The sequence below is a fragment of the Mobula birostris genome, chromosome 23 (assembly GCF_030028105.1).
Source record: "Mobula birostris isolate sMobBir1 chromosome 23, sMobBir1.hap1, whole genome shotgun sequence".
NCBI classification, from domain to species: Eukaryota; Metazoa; Chordata; class Chondrichthyes; order Myliobatiformes; family Myliobatidae; genus Mobula; species Mobula birostris.
The window spans coordinates 12,139,943-12,158,511 of NC_092392.1; the positions used below are offsets into that span (position 1 = coordinate 12,139,943).

At 43.2% G+C, this 18,569-nt stretch overlaps 1 protein-coding gene across 3 annotated transcripts in view; it reads left to right on the forward strand.

Moving 5' to 3' along the window:
* Positions 1 to 1,293: 1,293 nt before the first annotated feature.
* LOC140186769 (C-type lectin lectoxin-Phi1-like) overlaps positions 1,294 to 18,569 on the forward strand; it is a 38,553-nt gene continuing 21,277 nt past the window's right edge. Inside the window, exons 1-4 of one of the 3 annotated variants that reach the window (XM_072241310.1) lie at positions 1,294 to 2,141; positions 6,247 to 6,323; positions 15,336 to 15,406; positions 17,195 to 17,349. In XM_072241310.1, the coding sequence (XP_072097411.1) occupies positions 6,253 to 6,323; positions 15,336 to 15,406; positions 17,195 to 17,349 (297 nt within the window). In that variant the 5' untranslated portion in view covers positions 1,294 to 2,141; positions 6,247 to 6,252. Of the gene's footprint in view, positions 2,142 to 6,246; positions 6,324 to 15,174; positions 15,259 to 15,335; positions 15,407 to 17,194; positions 17,350 to 18,569 lie in introns of those variants that run through there. The other 2 variants (XM_072241311.1, XM_072241312.1) reach the window with 2 other exon arrangements.

An 18,569-nucleotide genomic window follows, 5' to 3' on the forward strand; every position in this document is an offset into this window, starting at 1 on the left:
ATACATTAGATATAACAGATATAGATAAACAAATCAGTTCCCTTTGGCAGAAGGTGAATAGGATCATAAGACAAAATCATGGTGATTTGGGACAAGCTTGTAGAATAGGGAACCAAAATAAGGAAACAGATTCTTTTAAATGTTTTACATCAGAGGGCTGTGGTCCCACAGAATGTACAGACTGTCATTATTATTCTGCAAAGGCGGTTCAGTAAATAATGCAGCCAGTCACTGGTGAAAATGTAACTCTTGGTTGAAACTCTTAGGAAGTGGTCTTGCTGGTCATCACCACCCTGACCTGTCTGTGACACCTGTCCCTCGTCAAACTGCCTCCCCTTCATTACGTGCCCTCAGAGGTTTATAAAATCCCCAGCGATACATTAAATGCTGCACCCAAAGCATCTCCAAGCTGGCAAGTTTTGCCAGAGAATTCCAGTGTTAGCAACAATCTCACTTCACAAAATCCATATAGAACATGTCAGGTATTACAGAGAAAGAGAACAGATACACCTTTGGAAGACTGTGAGAAAAACTCAGACATGTTCCTTGTGACACATGGATGCTGTAGCTGAGAGATATTACTAGTCTTTAGTCAATGCAGCAGATTTGTTGAATCTATTACATGAGCGAGTCTGCAGACGCTGCAAATCCAAAGCAACACACACAAAATGCTGGAGAAACTCAGCAGGCCAGGCAGCATCTATGGAAAAGAGTAAACAGTTGACATTTCAGGCTGAGGGTCTTCTTCAGGACGACTGGACAATCTATTTCCCTTTTGTCCACAACTTGTGTTTATGTTATCTTTAAACACCAAGGGAGCAACAAATAATTGATGACAATTTCAACGGCTATTATCACACACTTTAAGATTTTGAACAGAGGTAACTTTGGTGGAATTCAAGGAGGAGGGGGTACATCCAACTAGCAGAATTGCTTTGAATATTCAAATACCAATAGCTAGTCTTAGGCTACGTCCATACTAGACGGGATAATTTTGAAAACGCCGGTTTCGTGTAAAAACGATAGGTATCCACACCAGGCATTTTTGAAAATACCTTCATTAAAACGGGTATTTGGGTGAATCTCCTCCTACTGGGCATGCATAGGACACATCTACAGAAAACAAGCAAAGAGGAAACAGTATACTATATCCGTTTCCGCGGCGGCGTTGTGCTATTTCCATTGCTCAAAAACTCGAGTACCTACAATAACAGCGAAAGTAAGTTTTCAACAATGTCTTCAAGGAAAACAAAGAAAACCTCCACTGGATAAAGCAGACCAGACTTCTTCGTTTGGACAGACGATGAAGTCGAGCTGCTTCTGCGAGTTACAAATGACTACAATGTCAGCAAAGCAGTGGAGAGCGTGGACTGGGAGTCGTGTCAAACCAAATACAACGACATCCTCGACCGCTATAAAGAACACTATATGCGTTCAAGAAAACAATGAAATGCCGCGCTTCCACCGCCATCTGTTCGGCAAGTCATGACAGCATTTTCAAAAAGCTCCAGTTACCCCACACACACTACACTGCCCAACTGGCGTTTTCAGGTTTACACATTGAGTAATAACTGGTTTTAGTGGCTTTGATATAACAGTTGATGTTAAATTGTGGAAGTTTTTCCTGAAGACTGATTCCCATTTATTTACTACCTGCTGTCCCTAATGTTACCACTCCAGAACAATACTGAGCAATATTAACAGTGCAAATGATGAAGAAGATGGAATACATGAAATTATGCTGAAATGGAATTATGTATAACACTGACAGGATGTGAAAGCCAGCGCACTGATTTAGTCAGTGGTGTTGAGTTGGACGGTGAATCACCTACTCCAGAACAACCACAGCAAATCCATCAGGAACATGCAAATGAGGGACGGCTCTTGAAAGATGGATCATCACCTCGACAAGGTGGACCACACCCAAACATTTTGAAAGTGGTAATTGAGGGGATTATGCAGGCATTCGCAGTGATCATTCAAGAATCGCCAGTGACAAGATTTGTTAAAGGGAAGTTCTTATTTGAATTCTTTGAGGAAGTAACAAGTAAAACAGGGAGAGTCAGTGGACATTAGTTTTGTTTACCAACATCAAGTTGGCTCACTGAAATCAGCAACAGTTTTCTCAGAACGATGATAAGGTAATTTTCAGAAGGTAGTTGATAAGGTACCACACATGAGGCTGTTAAACAAGAGAACATGGTATTCGAGGCAAGCTATCAAAAGATGAGCTGACGGGCAGAAGGCAGGGAGTATGGATAAAAGTGTCCTTTTTGGGATGGCTGCCGGTGACGAGTGGCATTCCACAGGGACTTAGCACTGAGTCTGCAACTGTTCACTTTCTACATTAATGATCTGAATGAAAGTACTGATGGCATTTTGGGCAAGTTCGCAGGTGATGCCAAGATAGGTGGAGGGACAGGAACTGTTGCAAAGGCGGGGAATCTGCAGAAGAACTGGGACCGATTAGGAGAGCGGGTAAAGAATTGGAAGACAAAATATTAGGTAGGGAAGTGTTGGGTTATGCACTTTGGTAGGAAGAATAATGGTGTATTCTATCTTCTAAAGGGGCAGAATTTGGAAGTCAGGAGTGAAAAGGAACTAACGTGTGGTTTCAAGTATTCTCTTCAGGTTAAAGTGCTAGTTGAGTTGGTAGTAAGATAGTTAAAATGTTACCATTCATTTTGTGAAGACTAGAACGGAAAAGCAAGGATGAATAGCTAAGGCTTTATAAGACATTGGTCAGACCACATTTGGAAGGTTGTCAACAATATTGGGACTTGTATCTAAAGAAAAATGGGCTGGCTTGGAGACGGTCAAGAAGAAGTTCACAAGAATGATACTGGGACTGAAAGGCTTAATGTTTGAGAACACTTGATGACTCTGGACTTGCACTAAATGGAATCCAGAAGGATGAATAGGATCTTATTGAGACTTCCTAAATAATGAAAGGTTTTTGTGGAATACATATGGAGAGGATGTTTCGATTAATAAGAGATTCTTGGATCTTGGGGCACAGCTGAGAATAAAGGGACATCCCCTTAGAACTGAACTGAGAAGGAATCTTTTCAGCCAGAGGGTGTCATAAGGAGGTGGCTGGGAATGGACCCAAGTGTAAGACACAGACACTGAAGTACTAGGGACAGGACTAGGATACAGGGTGAGGTCAAGGACATGGACATGAAAACCGGGAACCCAGAACAGGACTGGACAAGAGAGCTAGGAGCCCAGGCTTGGGCTCCGAGCCAGAGACTGGACAAGGACCCGGTACCTGGGTCTTGCCTCTGGCTTGGACCCCAGAACTAGGCAAGGACGAGGCTTGGCTGGCTGGCAGGCAGGACGAGGCTGGCGTCTTCAGGCTTGAGGCTAGAGGCAAGGCTTGGCAGGAGGCAGGAGGCAGGAATCTTCAGGCTTGGGCTAGAGGCAAGGCTTGACAGGAGGCAGGAGGCTGGAGTCTTCAGGCTAGAGGCTTGGCAGGAGGCAGGAGTCTTCAGGCTTGAGGCTAGAGATGAGGCTTGGCAGGAGGCTGGAGTCTTCAGGCTTGAGGCTAGAGGCAGGAGGCTGGAGTCTTCAGGCTTGAGGCTAGGGGCTACAGGCTAGAGACTTGAGGCGAGGCTTGGCAGGAGGCAGGAGGCTGGAGTCTTCAGGCTTGAGGCTAGGCAGGAGGCTGGATCTTCAGGCTTGAGGCTAGGCAGGAGGCTAGAGTCTTCAGGCTTGAGGCTAGGCAGGAGGCTGGAGTCTTCAGGCTTGAGGCTAGGCAGGAGGCTGAAGTCTTCAGGCTTGAGGCTAGGCAGGAGGCTGGAGTCTTCAGGCTTGAAGCTAGGCAGGCTCCTCCTGGGCAGGGCGCAGTTCACCTGGGCAGGGCGTGGATCACCACCCAACGGAGGCATAGGACAGGAAGGGACAGAACCAACCGCAGGTAACGGCAAGACGGCCTGGCTTACCCGACGGAGACAAGGGACAGGAAGGGACAGAACCAACCGCAGGTAATGGCAAGACGGCCTGGCTTACCCAACGAAGGCAAGGGACAGGAAGGGACAGAACCAACCATAGGTAACGGCAAGACGGCCTGGTTTACCCGACGGAGGCAAGGGACAGGAAGGGACAGAACCAACGGCAGGTAATGGCAAGACGGCCTGGCTTACCTGGCGGAGGCAAGGAACAGGAAGGGAGCTAGGTACAGGGTGGCTCTAGGACAAGACTGCAGGCAAGACGAGGCCAGAGTTACCAGCAAGACAAGGCAAGGCTTCAGGCAATACAAGGCGAGACGAGAACTTCAGGTGAGGCGAGAGTTACCGGCAAGACAAGGCAAGGCTGCTGGCAAAGCAAGGCGAGACGAGAACTTCAGGCGAGGTGAGAGTTACCGGCAAGACAAGGTAGGGCTTCAGACGAGGAAACAGAAGGCAGAGGAAGGGATACAAGGAGTAAGAACAAGAACAATCCAGCACCCACACCCTGGTCTCTGAAGGTATTTAAGCAGCCAGCCCCAATGAGCATCAGCTGCCTCAATTAGAGCTCAACAAGAACAGAAACAGGGTAGACAGGAAAACCTGGAGCAAGAGGCGATGGACTGGACCGTGAACCGGAATACGGACTTCACGGACCAGACCATGACAGAGGGTGGTGAAGCCCAAGTCATTGGATGTATTTAAAGAAGAGACTGATAGGTTCTTGTTCTGGTAAGAGGGTTAGGCGTTACAAGGAGAAGACAGGAGAATTGGTCTGAGGAAAATGCTGGCCACAGTTGAATGGCGGAGCAGACTTGATAGGCTAACTTGCCTATGCCTGTTCCTATATCGTCTGGTCATATGAAACAATTTAGGTCAAGACACAATAAAGAAATGGAGAGAACAAAGGGAAAGGCAAAACATCTTAAGAGCCACATAGATAATCGGGTAATATTCATCACCAAAGTCTGATCAATTAGTAGAAGGGATAGAACAAAATACAGAACACTGGAAGAACTCAACGGGGTGAGCAGCTTCTTTGGAAGCAAAGATTGTGTGTGTGTCAACATTTTGCTTGTGACCCTGCACTGGCTCTGAGAAGGTGAGAAAGATTGCCAGTCTATAACAGTGTGAGGGAGGGGTGAGACAAAGGCTGGGAGGTGATTGGTGGAACCAGGTGAGGTGGAAGGATGATAGACAGATGGAACCAGCTATCAGAAGCAATGGGATGGGGAATGGGAAGGATGAACAAATAGAGGAGAAACGAAAATGGATAGGTTTTGTATGCAGGATAAGATCATTGTGGCTTTCAATATTCATACGATTGGGTTGCAAGTGACCAAATAAAATAATAAATTGCTTCCTGACACTTGTGTCTGTCTTCACTGTAACAGCAGAGAAGACTGAGGAGAAACAGGTCACTGTGGGATTGGGTAAGGCAGTTGAAATAATATGCAACCAGAAGTTCAAGGTAGCCATTGTGGACAGAGAACACATAGATGCTGCCTGACCAGCTAAGTTCCTCCAGCAATTTTGTGTGTTGATCCACAAAGCAATCGCCTAGTCTATGTTTGATTTCTCCAGTTTACAGGAAGCCACAGCATAAGTACTGAACGCAGCAGACCAAGTTGGAAGGGGTGCAGGGGAATGATTTTGTCTCTGGAATGTGGTGAAGGGGGAGATGAAGAGGGAAGTTTCTACACTACTTGTGGTTTCAGGATAAAGTTCCATTGGGCTGGGAGGGGTGAATGGGATGGGATAAGTGGACCAGAAAGTCATGGAGACAGCAATCCTTGAAGACAACAGAAAGGGGGTGCAGGAGGGTCCCTTTCAAAGAGTTGCTCAGTCGGTCGAGCAGTAGGCAAGGGTGATAAGCAATGGGTCACTGCAGGGAAGGAGGCGGAGCAAGTCGGAAATGAAACATATATTTATGTTTGAAAGTAAGAGGATAAATCTGGGAAATAGAAATTAGTGGGGAAGAACAAAGAGAAAAATTTGTAAATTATGGAAAAGGAAAAGTTGGGAGAACTGAGAGAGACAGATAGAAGAGAGAGAGTGTGGGAAAGAAAGAAAAAACCAACAAGAGGAGAAGGTGGAATTATACAGGACCAGACGGTAGGAGATGCTCTCTGAGATGCTCTCTCACTTCCTGTAACATCATGCTAAAAAAGACAGCAAAGAGTTTTGGTGCCAAAATACAGCCTTGTTTCACTCTGGTACTTGACTGGGCATCTTTTCTTCAGGAGATTATCAGGTATTTTCACGAGTTAAATTCTAAGAAGGAATATTTGTTTCTCAGTTGCAGATGTGCATTATGGCAAGAATACAGTGGAGTCCTAATTGTTCCTGTTTAGTCCACTGTCAAGCCTGCCGCAGGTAAACACAAGAACTTGGTGCCTTTCACAGCGTCCAAGCAGTTTATGAAAATGTCATGTTTCATGACTATGATAACACCCAGATCAGTGCTGGTGGAGTGATGGATTCTGACCGGGAGATGATGAGAACTGCTCAGCCAGTCGATCTGTGGACTTTTTTCCCAAGTGTACAGGGAATTAAGATTCCTTTAGAGCAGGTAAAATTGTGAGTAATCTCAGAATAATAGGTGGATGTTTATTCATTTTCTGTGCGTTAATCAGCGTGAGAGATGTACAAGAGATGACTGACAGTTCATTGATGTGCAGTTGGTAAAATAACATGATGGGCTCTTCTCTCAGTATATTCTAACTGAATCCCAGACTGATCATACATCAGTCCAGGAGACCCTCGAGAATATCTTGCTCTCTAACCCAACTACATTTCCAGGTACTGATGGGGGAAGAGGTTCCCCAGGATTGTATCTAGAGTCAAGACTATAGAGCCCTGGGTGGTTCCACTATACAGAGGAGAAGAAAGGTCAAGGGTGCTTCAGTTGTTGGGGATTCCCCAGTTATGGAGCAGACATGTGAGTGTATAAGGGTGCATTGTGGTTCAAGATGTTGTGCTGTCGATATTAAGAACATCACAGTGACCGCACACTGTTCTGGATGGTCCAGGTGAACAGTCATAGGTTGTGATCCATATTGGTACCGATGACATTGATGGAAAAAGGACTATATAGAACGCTACAGCACACAACAGACCATTTAGTCTATGATTTTGCACCAATCGAAGCCAATTTTTACGAAATGTCCTCCTACTGTATATCATCCATCTACATCCATTCACTCCATACTCATGAGTCCAGCAAAAAGCCTCTTAAACTCCACCAAACTGCCTGGTAATCCATTCCAGACACCAAGCACCTTAAAACTGTGCCCTTTCATGTTAGCCATTTCAGCCCTGGGAAAAAGCCTCTGACTATCCACACAATCAATGCCTCCCATCATCTTATACACCTCTATCAGGTCACAGAGGTGATGTCAGGGGAAAGTTTTTTATGCAGAGAGTGGTGAGTGCGTGGACTGCCGGCGACGGTGGTGGAGGTGGATACGATAGAGTCTTTTAAGAGACTCCTGGATAGGTACATGGAGCTTAGAAAAATGGAGGGCTATGGGTAACCCTAGGTAATTTCTAAAGTAAGTGCTGTAGGTTTTCTACGTTTCTAACATTAAAAAGGGAAAGAATTGTAAGGAGAGGTCAAAAAGGAAATATACTCATATAAGTGGCGTTCATGGTTGATGTTCTAAAGGAATTCTTTACATATTTTTTACTGAAAGACATCTTGGAACAAGTTGGGGTGTTTGACGTTCGTCATTGCTGATGGCAGCTCTTCATTCCAGGCTATTTACCTCTCAGCTCTCGTGATGGGTTCAAACTTTCTTCTCTGGACCATTAGTCCAGGACTCAAGGTGACTGGTTCAGTAACAACCATTGTCTTCTCATTGATAACAAATGTGTCCATCATTACAGGGAGAATATTTCTAGCAACAACATTACTACATGTCAATGTTTTATTGAATCTCAGGTTAAACAATCTTAGATACAAGAATTTTAAGCTAACTTCAGTGAATAGCAAATGTGATTAATCAGTTTCCTGTTAAATAATATTGAACTGTTCAATTTCTCCACAGCTTCATTTTACTTGCCATTACCTTCCTAAATTCTCTGACAATAAATGGGATTTGGTGCATGAAACTGATGGAGAAAATGGTCATTAAAATCACCAGGTTGGGGACGTGTGCAGAGTGATCAAGGGGGCAAATTGGTGAAGGTATTACTAGAGTGGCTGTTCCAGATAGAGAGACTGGTAGTTAATTGTGTAGAATAAGAACAACTGAACTGTTGGTTTTTGAAGACTGGCAGACTCAGTGGATTAAACTTCATCTACCACCTAGCTGGACCCACAAATAACAGACAGGATCTGTGGGCTCATGGTGCCTCAGTGTTCACCTGCTGTGCAGTTCTGAGGATGGGCAGTTTCAGCTGAAGTCCTGAGGGCTCAAACACAACCTCTGTCCAGAAATGTCACTGTGCAGCTGCTGAAAATCAGCACATTTCAGGTCACATCGTCAGGTAAATGAACTTGTAGCAGAGTTACAGATTGGCATGTATGATGTTGTAGGCATTGCTGAATCATGGCTGAAAGAAGATTACAGATGGGATCATCATGTCCAAGGATGCACATTGTATCAAAGGACTGGCAGGAAAGCAGAGGGGGCGGTATTGCTGTTGGTAAAAATGAAATCAAATCATTAGAAAGGGGTGACAAATGTGTTGAATTGTTGTGGATAGAGTGAAGGAACTGGCAAGGGTGAAAAGGCCATGATGGGAGTCATATACAGATCCCCAAACAGTATAAGGATGTGGCCTACAAATTAAAATGGGAGATAGAAAATGCGTGCCAAAAGGCCAATGTTACAATAGTCATGGGAGGTTTCAATATGCTGGTATATTGGGAAAGTCAAGTTGGTGCAGGATTCCAAGGGGGAGGAATTTCTAGAATGCCCATGAGATGGCTTTTTAGAGCAACTCATGGTTGAGCCCACTAGGGGATCAGCTATTCTGGTTTGGGTGTTGTGCAGTGAACCAGAATTGATTAGAGAGCTTTAGGTAAAAGAACCCTGAGGGCTAAGTGATCTTAATATAATCGAATTCACCCTCAAATTTGAGAAGAAGCTAAAGTCAGATGTAACAGTACTACAGATGAGTAAAGGGAATTACAAAGGCGCAAGAGAGCTGTTGGCCAGAATTGATTGGAAAAGAACACTGACAAGTATGACAGCAGATCAGCAATGGCTGCAATTTCTGGAAGCAGATCGGAAGGCAGAGGATATCTATATCCCAAAGAGGAAGAAGTATTCTAAAATGACACAACCATGGCTAACAAGAGAAGTCAGAGTCAACAAAAAAAGCCGAAGAGGGGGCATATAATAGAGCAAAAGTTAATGGGAATTTAGAGGATTGGGAGGCTTTTAAATACCAACAGAAGGCATGTAAAAAGTCATTGAGAAGATCAAGATGGAACACGAAAGTAAGCTAACCAATAATATTAAAGAGGATACCAAAGGTTTTTTCAGATACATAAGGTGTAAAAGAGAGGCGAGAGTGGATATCAGACCATTGGGAAACAGTGCTGGAGAGGTTGTAATGGGGGACAACAAAATGGCAGATGAACTGCATAAGAATTTTGCATCAGTCTTCACTGTGGAAGACACTAGCAATATGGTTAGAAGTTCCAGGTGTCAGGGGTCATGAAGTGTGTGAAGTTACCATAACTAGAGAGAAGGTTCTTGGGAAACTGAAAGATCAGATTAGTCACCTGGACCAGATGGTGTTTACCTCGGGTACTGAAAGAGGTGACAAGAGATTGTGGAGGCAATAAAAATGATCTTCTAAGAATCACTAGATTCTGGAGTGGTTCTGGAATATATGGCCTCACCTGGTGATCAGGTGTTGTTTTAGTCTCCATACCTAAGGCAGGAAATACCTGTGTTGGAGTCAGTGCAGCTTTGAGCCATCAAATGGATGTTTGGAATGAGTGAAGTGTTCATTGAAGAGGTAATGAGGGATATTGAATAAACTCACGAGAATTTAGAACAAAAAACTGGAAATGATCTCATTGAGAGCGTCAGACTCTGAGAGGAACTGAGGGGTAGATAATGAAAGGCTATTTCCTCACTATGGAGAATCTAGAACTCAGGAACAATTAACATTTTGGGATTCAGAGACGAGAACTTCCCTTGTGTAGAGGGTTGAGTATCTCCTAAATTTTGTGTCTCAGAGGACTGGGGATGATCAGAATGTACAGAGTCCCATTATTATTGAAGACATCTCAGTAAATGGAATGATTAGTCTGCAGTAAACACCCAGCTCCTGAGTGAAGCCCCTTTGGAAGGGAAACTGTCAATCGTCGACTCCTTGGCCTCTAAGTGATTCCATATCTTCATGAAATACTTATACTTTCATCAGTTGTCCTTAGAGGTAATCAAGAAAGACACAGTGGTATCTCAAAACTTCAGACTAATACAACTTTCCAGTGATAAGATTATTAGCAAATTCCAATTTTATCAACAATATCACATGAGAAGATGGAAATTAACAAATTTTGTGTGTTACAGATAAAAAGCAACATATCTGCTCTTAGGAGGAAATGAGTTTCGTAGATAAATATTATGTAAATCTCCCATCCTTCAACAACATGAGATCAGCAATTGTTTTATTAAAGTGGCTCAGCTTTTGACCAATCAGCCCTTTGTGAGCTTTTCATAAAAGTTCTACAATGAAACACTGTGTAAGGATTGCTGGACAAATACATTTTGTAAAATAATCACTTCAAAATATTTTCATTCACCTTCATCTCCACTGTACTGAGGTATCTCAATGGACCTGAAAGACTGTACTGGAATGAGGTCGATACACTGGGACAGAAACCACTTTGCTCAATGTCCGGCCAAATCCAAATTCAATTCTGATCAAGACCCAAAACCACTGAATGTTTGGGATCCTGAAGTTCCGTCACTCTAGCTGGTTGTGACTTTCTGGTTCCTCTGTTCTACCCATGTTGGTCACAGACTCAGAAATTGGTTACAGCTGTAAAGGATGCTATTCAGCCTGTGAAGTCTGTACCAACTCTGTGCAAAGCTAACCAAGGCATACCCACTCTCCCACCCAGTACCCACCGAGACACAATCCATCTTCCTCCCAACTCTCCTAACCTAGTCACATCTCTTTCCTTCACAATTATCTCCAGATATCTCCTCTGATTTCAACTTGTCTAAAACATTTCCATTGTTCCACCTGAAAACTAAGTTCTCGAACCACACAGTAGCAAACTTAACAATGTTTCAGTGGAGTAAGGAGAGCAATATAATGAATCATAATCCAACGAAGGAAGTTTGTGTGTAGACAGTGCAGTGGGTCAAGGGGAAGATCACAGGAATAATCCCAGGGATGAAAGACTTAACAGAAGAGGAATGTTTGATTTCTCTGTGCATGCACTCAATGGAGTTCAGGAGGATGAGTGGAGATCTCAATGAAATTTGAAAAAGACCTGGATAAATTGAACTTGGAGAAGATGTTCCCATTAGTAGGAGAGTCTAGGATCTGAGAGCACAGCCTCAGAATAAAGGACGTCCCATTAAAATTATTGTCACAAAAAAGTTGAATTCACCAAGGAGGACATGGGACAGACTGCTAAGAAAATCATGGCTTCATCATGCAGAACCAACGTGTACCCAAGCTCGACTATCCAATAGAGATTTTCATGATATCACCAGCAGAAGTTGATGGATAATCACTGTTCAGTATGTGAACATTTACAGTAATACTAAATGTACAGTAATAAACAACTGAGTGAAGCCTCTGTGGATGGGAATCTGCAGGTTGTTACTACTGTGACCTTTGTGTGACCCCAGTACCTATCCAAAGTGTTTTTCCTTCATTAGGTGTCTCTGACATTACCAATAAAGACACAGTGATTACTCAAACTATTACATCAACACTAGCTCCCAGTAACAAGTTCTGGTCAGTAAGTTCCTCCTTTGTAAACAATTTCACATGACAACACCAAATTGAATATATTTTGGAAGTTTACGGAGAGAGAACAATGGGCCTGCCCTCTGGAGGGAGTGAGTTACACAGTAACACATTATGCAAATCTCCTTCCCTCAAGAATCTGAGATTTGCCTTGGTAACTCAAATGGCAGCTCATCATTATCTTCTCTAGGTAATTCAAAAATTGGAAATAATGCTAACTTAGCTTGCATTATTGTGTGAATGAATAAAGTGACATTGCATCCCACAATAATGAAAGACAAATCCAGTCTGGCTAATTACCAGCAAATCAACCATCAGCAAAGTGACAGAAGGAGTTGTCTACAGTGAGGTCAAGTGTCACTTCCCTTCCACTAATCTGCTCACCCATGTTCGGTGTCAGTTTCACCAAGATCACTCAGCTTTAAACGACTTCACGACCTAGATCCAAACACAGGACAAAGAGCTGGATTCCAGAGGTGAGGTCAGAGTGATGCTCCTTGAAAACGAGGTAGCATTTGACAGAGTGTCGCATCAAGGAGAGCTGGTGACAAGGGTCATCAAGGAGTGAATACTTCAATGGTTGAATTCATTCCCACACAAAATCAGAGGTCTGTGGTCCAACATTCCAGCCTAGGACATCACCACAGGAGTTCCTAAGGGCGGTGTCCCACACACAAGCATCATCAGCTGCTTCATCAATGATCTCCTGTCCATCAGAAGGTTGGAAGTGGGGACTTTCCCTGGTGTCTCCACAATGTTCAGTTCACAACTCTTCAGAAAATGAAGCGGTCCAACCAGCAAAAACACTCAGACATTGGACAATAATTGGCAAGTAACATTTTCCCCAGGCAATGGCTGTCTCTAAAAGTGAGGGTTGTCCCTTAACAGCCAATGACATTAATGTCACCAGTTCCCTCACCATTTACAGATTGGCAGTCACTATGGACCCAAAAATCAGCAGACTCTGAGGCAGTAAGAACCACTCAGGGGCTTAGTACCTCAGTGAGTGATTAACCTTTGACATGCCAGTGCCTTTCCATCATCTGTAAGTTTCGAGATCAGGAACGTTGTGGATACTCTCTGTACTCTTCTGTGCCACCTACTCCCCACACTGAAGATTCCCTCTTTCCAGCACAGGCAAACAATAGCTATTGTGTCCCATCCGCTAAGTGGATTAGATGGAGGAAATAATGAGAAACACTTTCCAGTGGAAGCAGTCACAGAGACAACAGGTGATCATGATTGTCGATATCTGCAACCTTCACATACTTCTCAATATGTGGAAATGATTGGCTAAAGAATCAGAGGTGACATGCTAAGTTGGTGTCCCTCACTGAGTGTGTCCCAGCTGAGGGGATGAGATGACAAAATCTGCTGCATATTGATCTGTGTTTTCCAGTTACTGAGCTCTTTACCAGGCAGCAAGAGCACTAAGCAGAGGATAAAGATCTTAGATGGTAAATGGGTCAGACATGGCAGGAGGAATCCATTTTGCTCGGGAAGTTGTCATGATCTGAATTCACTGACTGAAAGGCTGGTGGAAGCAGAGTCAATAGTAACTAACAAAGGACTTGGCTAAATGTATGAAGGAACAATTCCCAGCAGCACAGGGAAATTGAACTAAATGGATTGCTAAAATAAAGAGATGGTAGAGAAAAGATGGGGCAAATGGTCTATTTCTGTTGACCAACAAGAATGCCTTCCTCAATCTTGGCATCAGTTTTTCTGGTCAACACCTATCTCAAATATCAAAATTCTTCACAGCAATTTTTGTGCCTGGTGACAACGGACTCCACCTTTGCAGTCTTGAACCCAGTGATTCTGCTTTTGGCTTTGACAAACCCAAGTCTCTGACCAGGTCACTTAACTCAGATTGAGATTGACAGAAAGGGTCAAACTCCATATCAGTGTCATTTTCCATTCCTGGTTCATGCATCACGGCATCTTCATCTGCCTCCTATAGATTCCATGACTATGATGGCTTCGGTACTTGAAGACTATTGTCATGTGGCACAGGTCTCATGGCTGAAGGGAGATTGCGGTATTCAATGGATTTCTTGTTTTTAGCAGAGAAACTAGGCACACTGGTCAGACAGAAGTTGCAGTCTGTCACATGATCTTCCTCTGTCTACATCATCCGGACAGCAAATGGCATTGGTTTCCGAGTACCTCTGAGCCAAGTTCTAAGATCGACAATGTGTGTTACACAAGGAGCCTCCGTTCCCGCACCAGCAGCACAGGAAGAGCTTCTTCCCTGAGGTTGTGACCCTGCTGAACCTCATATCACTGTGCTAAGCAATATTGTACTGTCTCAGTACTTTTATGTTTGTGTGCTGTAGCACTTACTTTTTATTCAGTTATTTTGTAAATAGCACTATTCTTTGCATTTCTGGTTAGATGCTAACTGCATTTCATTGGCTTTGTATCTGCACTCGGCACAATGACAATAAAGTTGAATCTAATCTATTCTAATCTAAGCCCTTTGTCTTGGTCGCCAATTTTACACTCAACGTAGAGCTCATGGGCTTTCTTAATAAAGATGCTCCATCTGTGATGTTTAAGTGTATACTCACTACAAATATAACAGAAAATATGGCTGTTACAACATTGGCGAGGCATTTTGCTATCTCAAATATTCCTGAAAGTGCAATTACTTTATTATAATCAGTAAATATAAGATGCTATGCGTGTAGATCATTATGATTGCAAACCGATATACCCGTAAATGCGTATGTGCATAATACTTTTATCACCTTACTTAAACCTGTCCTACCCTGCCTAAGCATGCTTCCATTATGGGCAACATTTCAAATTACATTGTGAACAACATTTTAATTCAGTGAATTATGAACTGAAATAACAAATACAGTATAGGTGATTTCAAAAAATGGTGTGTAATGGGGAATTGGCATGGTGATTTTCATGATCAGCAGTCCGAAATCCATAAGGTACACCTAAAGGTATTCAGGAAGCAAAATCTTTTTATCCAGTGCAATTTATTGTTGATGCATTTGCCTAAATATTACATCCTAATAGTCCATATTGATAATATTCATTGAGCTTTAATATCACAAGAACGTCATGGGATGATAAGTGCTTTCTGCAGCTGCCATTTCTCAGTGTTCTGTTACACAGTAACATTCTACAGTCACACTTGGAGCTCATAAGTCATTTCTGTGGTTTCCTGTTTTGTTCTCATCAGTCTATAGTGATTCGCCAGTGGTAATATTTACGTTGGTTAGTCTAGCCAATTGTGTTTAATTTCAACATTTTCTGAAGCGTTTAAGATCTAAAACTACACCTACGTGGGGATGTGACACCGTTAGAAACTTTATTAATGCAGAGAGCTGAGAGAGAGGTGGGAATGGCGACAGGATATCCCTATCTTCACTGGGAAACTTGACGCTAATGACGAATTATTTTCTTGTGTTTCAGGTTTGACGGAAGAAACATGATGCTGGTGTTGGTTTTGGTGGTGACCGCACTGCTTGTCAGTGATGTGGCAGGTAAGGTCCATTGATTCCAGGAGCTTTATGAATATATTGCTGTGAGGAATGAATGTACAGGCACTGTGTTGGGACTGTGGGACATGGGAATTTGTGGGCATTGGAGCTGGGTAGGAAGTGGTAGCAATTGTCTCTTGTCTGGGATACTCATCTCAAAGCTATTGATATGGAAGCTGAGTCAGAAACTCTCCTGCAGATCAGGAGACAGAGATTTCTCCACAGTGATGTATCACAGGAAAATAAAGTTGCAGGTAAAGGGATAAGGGACTACCTGTGAGGAACTGAGTGGATACAGAGAAGACATTTCTGCAGGCACTGGGTCCAATGCACTAAGTGCAGTCTATTTGTCACCTGTGAGGGTGGGGATGAAGGACTGAGGGAGCACGGCCAGACTGCAAGGGACTCACAACAGCTTCTGTTCATCTTTATATTTTTTTATTTTCTGGGGGAAGATTTAGTCTATTTCCCGCAGGATGGCATGGAAGTTCAGTTTCCATTTTTGTTAGCAACAGCTTGGTTGTTATCTGGTGAAACTTGTTTTCATTGTTTTGCTTTTAAAGAGCATTTTTAATTATTCCAGATCTCCTATCCTCATTGCTCATTGCTGAACTGCTGTTGGATCTTTAACATTGGGATCCAGAAAGCCATTCTGTATATACTTTGTGAATGCTGCTAATGTCGTTTTCCCAATCTACACGAAGGTCACAGTTCCTCATGACTGCACTATTACCCTTCTGAAATATGCCCCTAATGTTCTGAGTATTTCACACTCTACGCTCCCACCACTGGGGGCCCAGAGACAAACCCAATATCTTCTGCCCATTTCCGTTTCTCAGCAAATGAAGAAGCAGCAAACTGACATTCCTTCTTCATTTACTGAACCAAGATCCTTTCTCCCCGTCTCCATCCCATCATTTACTGTCAGGGCCAACCTCTCCTTTATCAATTTCCCTGTCTCTTCAAATCCTATCTGAAGATATTTTTAATTCCCAACATTGGTTAATTTGCAACCAGATCTCCAGAGGAAAGCCCAGAAAATCATACCAATTGACATGTATTTGTGACACAAATTTATCAAAGAAAGACATACTGAGGGAGTGGATTAAGGTGAGAGGAGATGGAAGGAGGAGAGGTGAGAACAAAGCTGTGCCAGATGGTGTGTCTGTGTTCATGGTGAATAGTTGGTCTGTGTGTGTGTGTGTGTGTGTGTGTGTCTGTCTGTCTGTCTATTTCTGCCTGTATAACTCTTCAGCAGAGGATAATCCACGATCGACTTGCACCTCCTTGCCATCAGACCAGCACCTCACTTTGTCAAGACAGTGTGATAGTTGTGTAACAGCCACCCCATGTTGAGGGTAATCCTGCACCAATACCTTCCTCTTCTTTGGGAGGAAAATCTTTCTCGATCCTCACTGAAGCCAAAGAAGAGAAATTGTACAGTTTTCTATTAATATCTCCATGTGACAGTCCATGATTAACCTGCACTGCTCTAAATAACGATTTGTGATGTCCGTCAGATAATTTGCCAACATCTAGTCCATTCCCAATATCAGGCCGATAAGCCTTCAGTCCCTCCATTTGTTCCTTTTCCCCTTTTACAAGAGGTGGACTGAGGGAGATCACATTAGGACTGTATTAAACACTAGAGAGGCCACAGCTACAGCTGGCGCCCCTTCCTCCCCTCGAGCCCTGACTTTCTGTGTGTCCATCAAGGTCTGGTGTGACACAGCAAAATCTGTGACTGTTTGGTTAAAGCAGTTCGTTTAAATTCTAATTCTCTGATTGAAGGGACACACAATTCCTTGGAACTGGAGAGGACTCAGCGACACCTTGAAAAGCGTAATCTAACCGAAGGACCCTGTGATAAAAACTGGTTTCATTTTTCTCCTTTAACCTCCTGTTACCGGTTTTTCAATAACAAAAAGACATGGGAGGAAGCTCAGGTAAGTCCCTGAAACCAGTGATTGCTCTGGGAGGCCTGGTGAATATTGGCCTCTGCTGGTTCATTCCCATAAACTCACAGCACAGCCTCTAGTTGAATTGTCTGTGATGAGTCCCTGTGTTTCACTGCAGCCGTGGGCTCTGGTTTTCATTAGTCAGATCAACGGGTGAAATATTGGGGAACTGAGGGGAAACTTCACATTCAGTAGTTAACACAGCATGGGTTTGGACAATAATAACTATGCAGGGGAAGATCAGGTCATTTCTTTAATAACATGATTGAGCTATTTGAGGAGGTGGCAAAGGTGAATATGAAGGTAGAATAGTAGATGATGTCTATCTGAGTATTAGTAAGGCATTTGAGAAGGTCCAGCAGGGTATGCTCATCTAGAAAATGAAGGTGTGTGAGTTCCATGGTAACTTGGCTGCTTGGGGGAAATCTGTTGGGATTCTTTGAAGAAATAACAAGCAGGATAGATAAAGGAGAATCAGTGGATGTTGTGTGCTTGAATTTTCAGAAGGTCTTTGACAAGGTGCCACACATGAGTCTGCTTAACGAGGTGTGAGACCATGGTAATACAGGAAAGATACTAGCATGGATAAAGCTTTGACTGATTGCCAGGAGACAAAGGGTGTGAAGAAAGGGACCTTTTCCGGTTGGCTGACCGTGATTAGAGGTGTTGCACAAGGGTCTGTGATGGGGCTGCATTTTTTTGCATTACATGTCAATGATTTGGATGAAGGAATTGATGGCTTTGTGGCCAAGTTTGCAGACCATACAAAGATAGGGGGAGCAGCAGATATTGCTGAGGAAGCAGAGAGGTTGCAGAAGGACTTAGACAGATTAGGAGAATGGGAAAAGAAGTGGTAGATTGAATACAGTGTCGGGAAGTTTATGGCCATGCACTTTAGTAGAAGAAATAGAAGTCTAGACTATTTTTGAAATGGAGAGAAAATTAAAAAATCTAAGGTGCATAGGAACTTAGGAGTCCTTAAGCAGGATTCCCTGCATAAGTTGGTGGTTGAGTTGGTAGTGAGGCAGGCAAGTGCAATGTTAGCATGCATTTCAAGAGAATTAGAATATAAAAATAAGGATGCAATGTTAGGCTTTATAAGGCACTGGTGAGGCTCATTTGGAGTATTGTTATCAGTTTTGAGCCCCTTATCTAAGAAAGGATGTGCTTACATTGGAGAAGGTTTCAAAGGAAATTCATGAGAATGA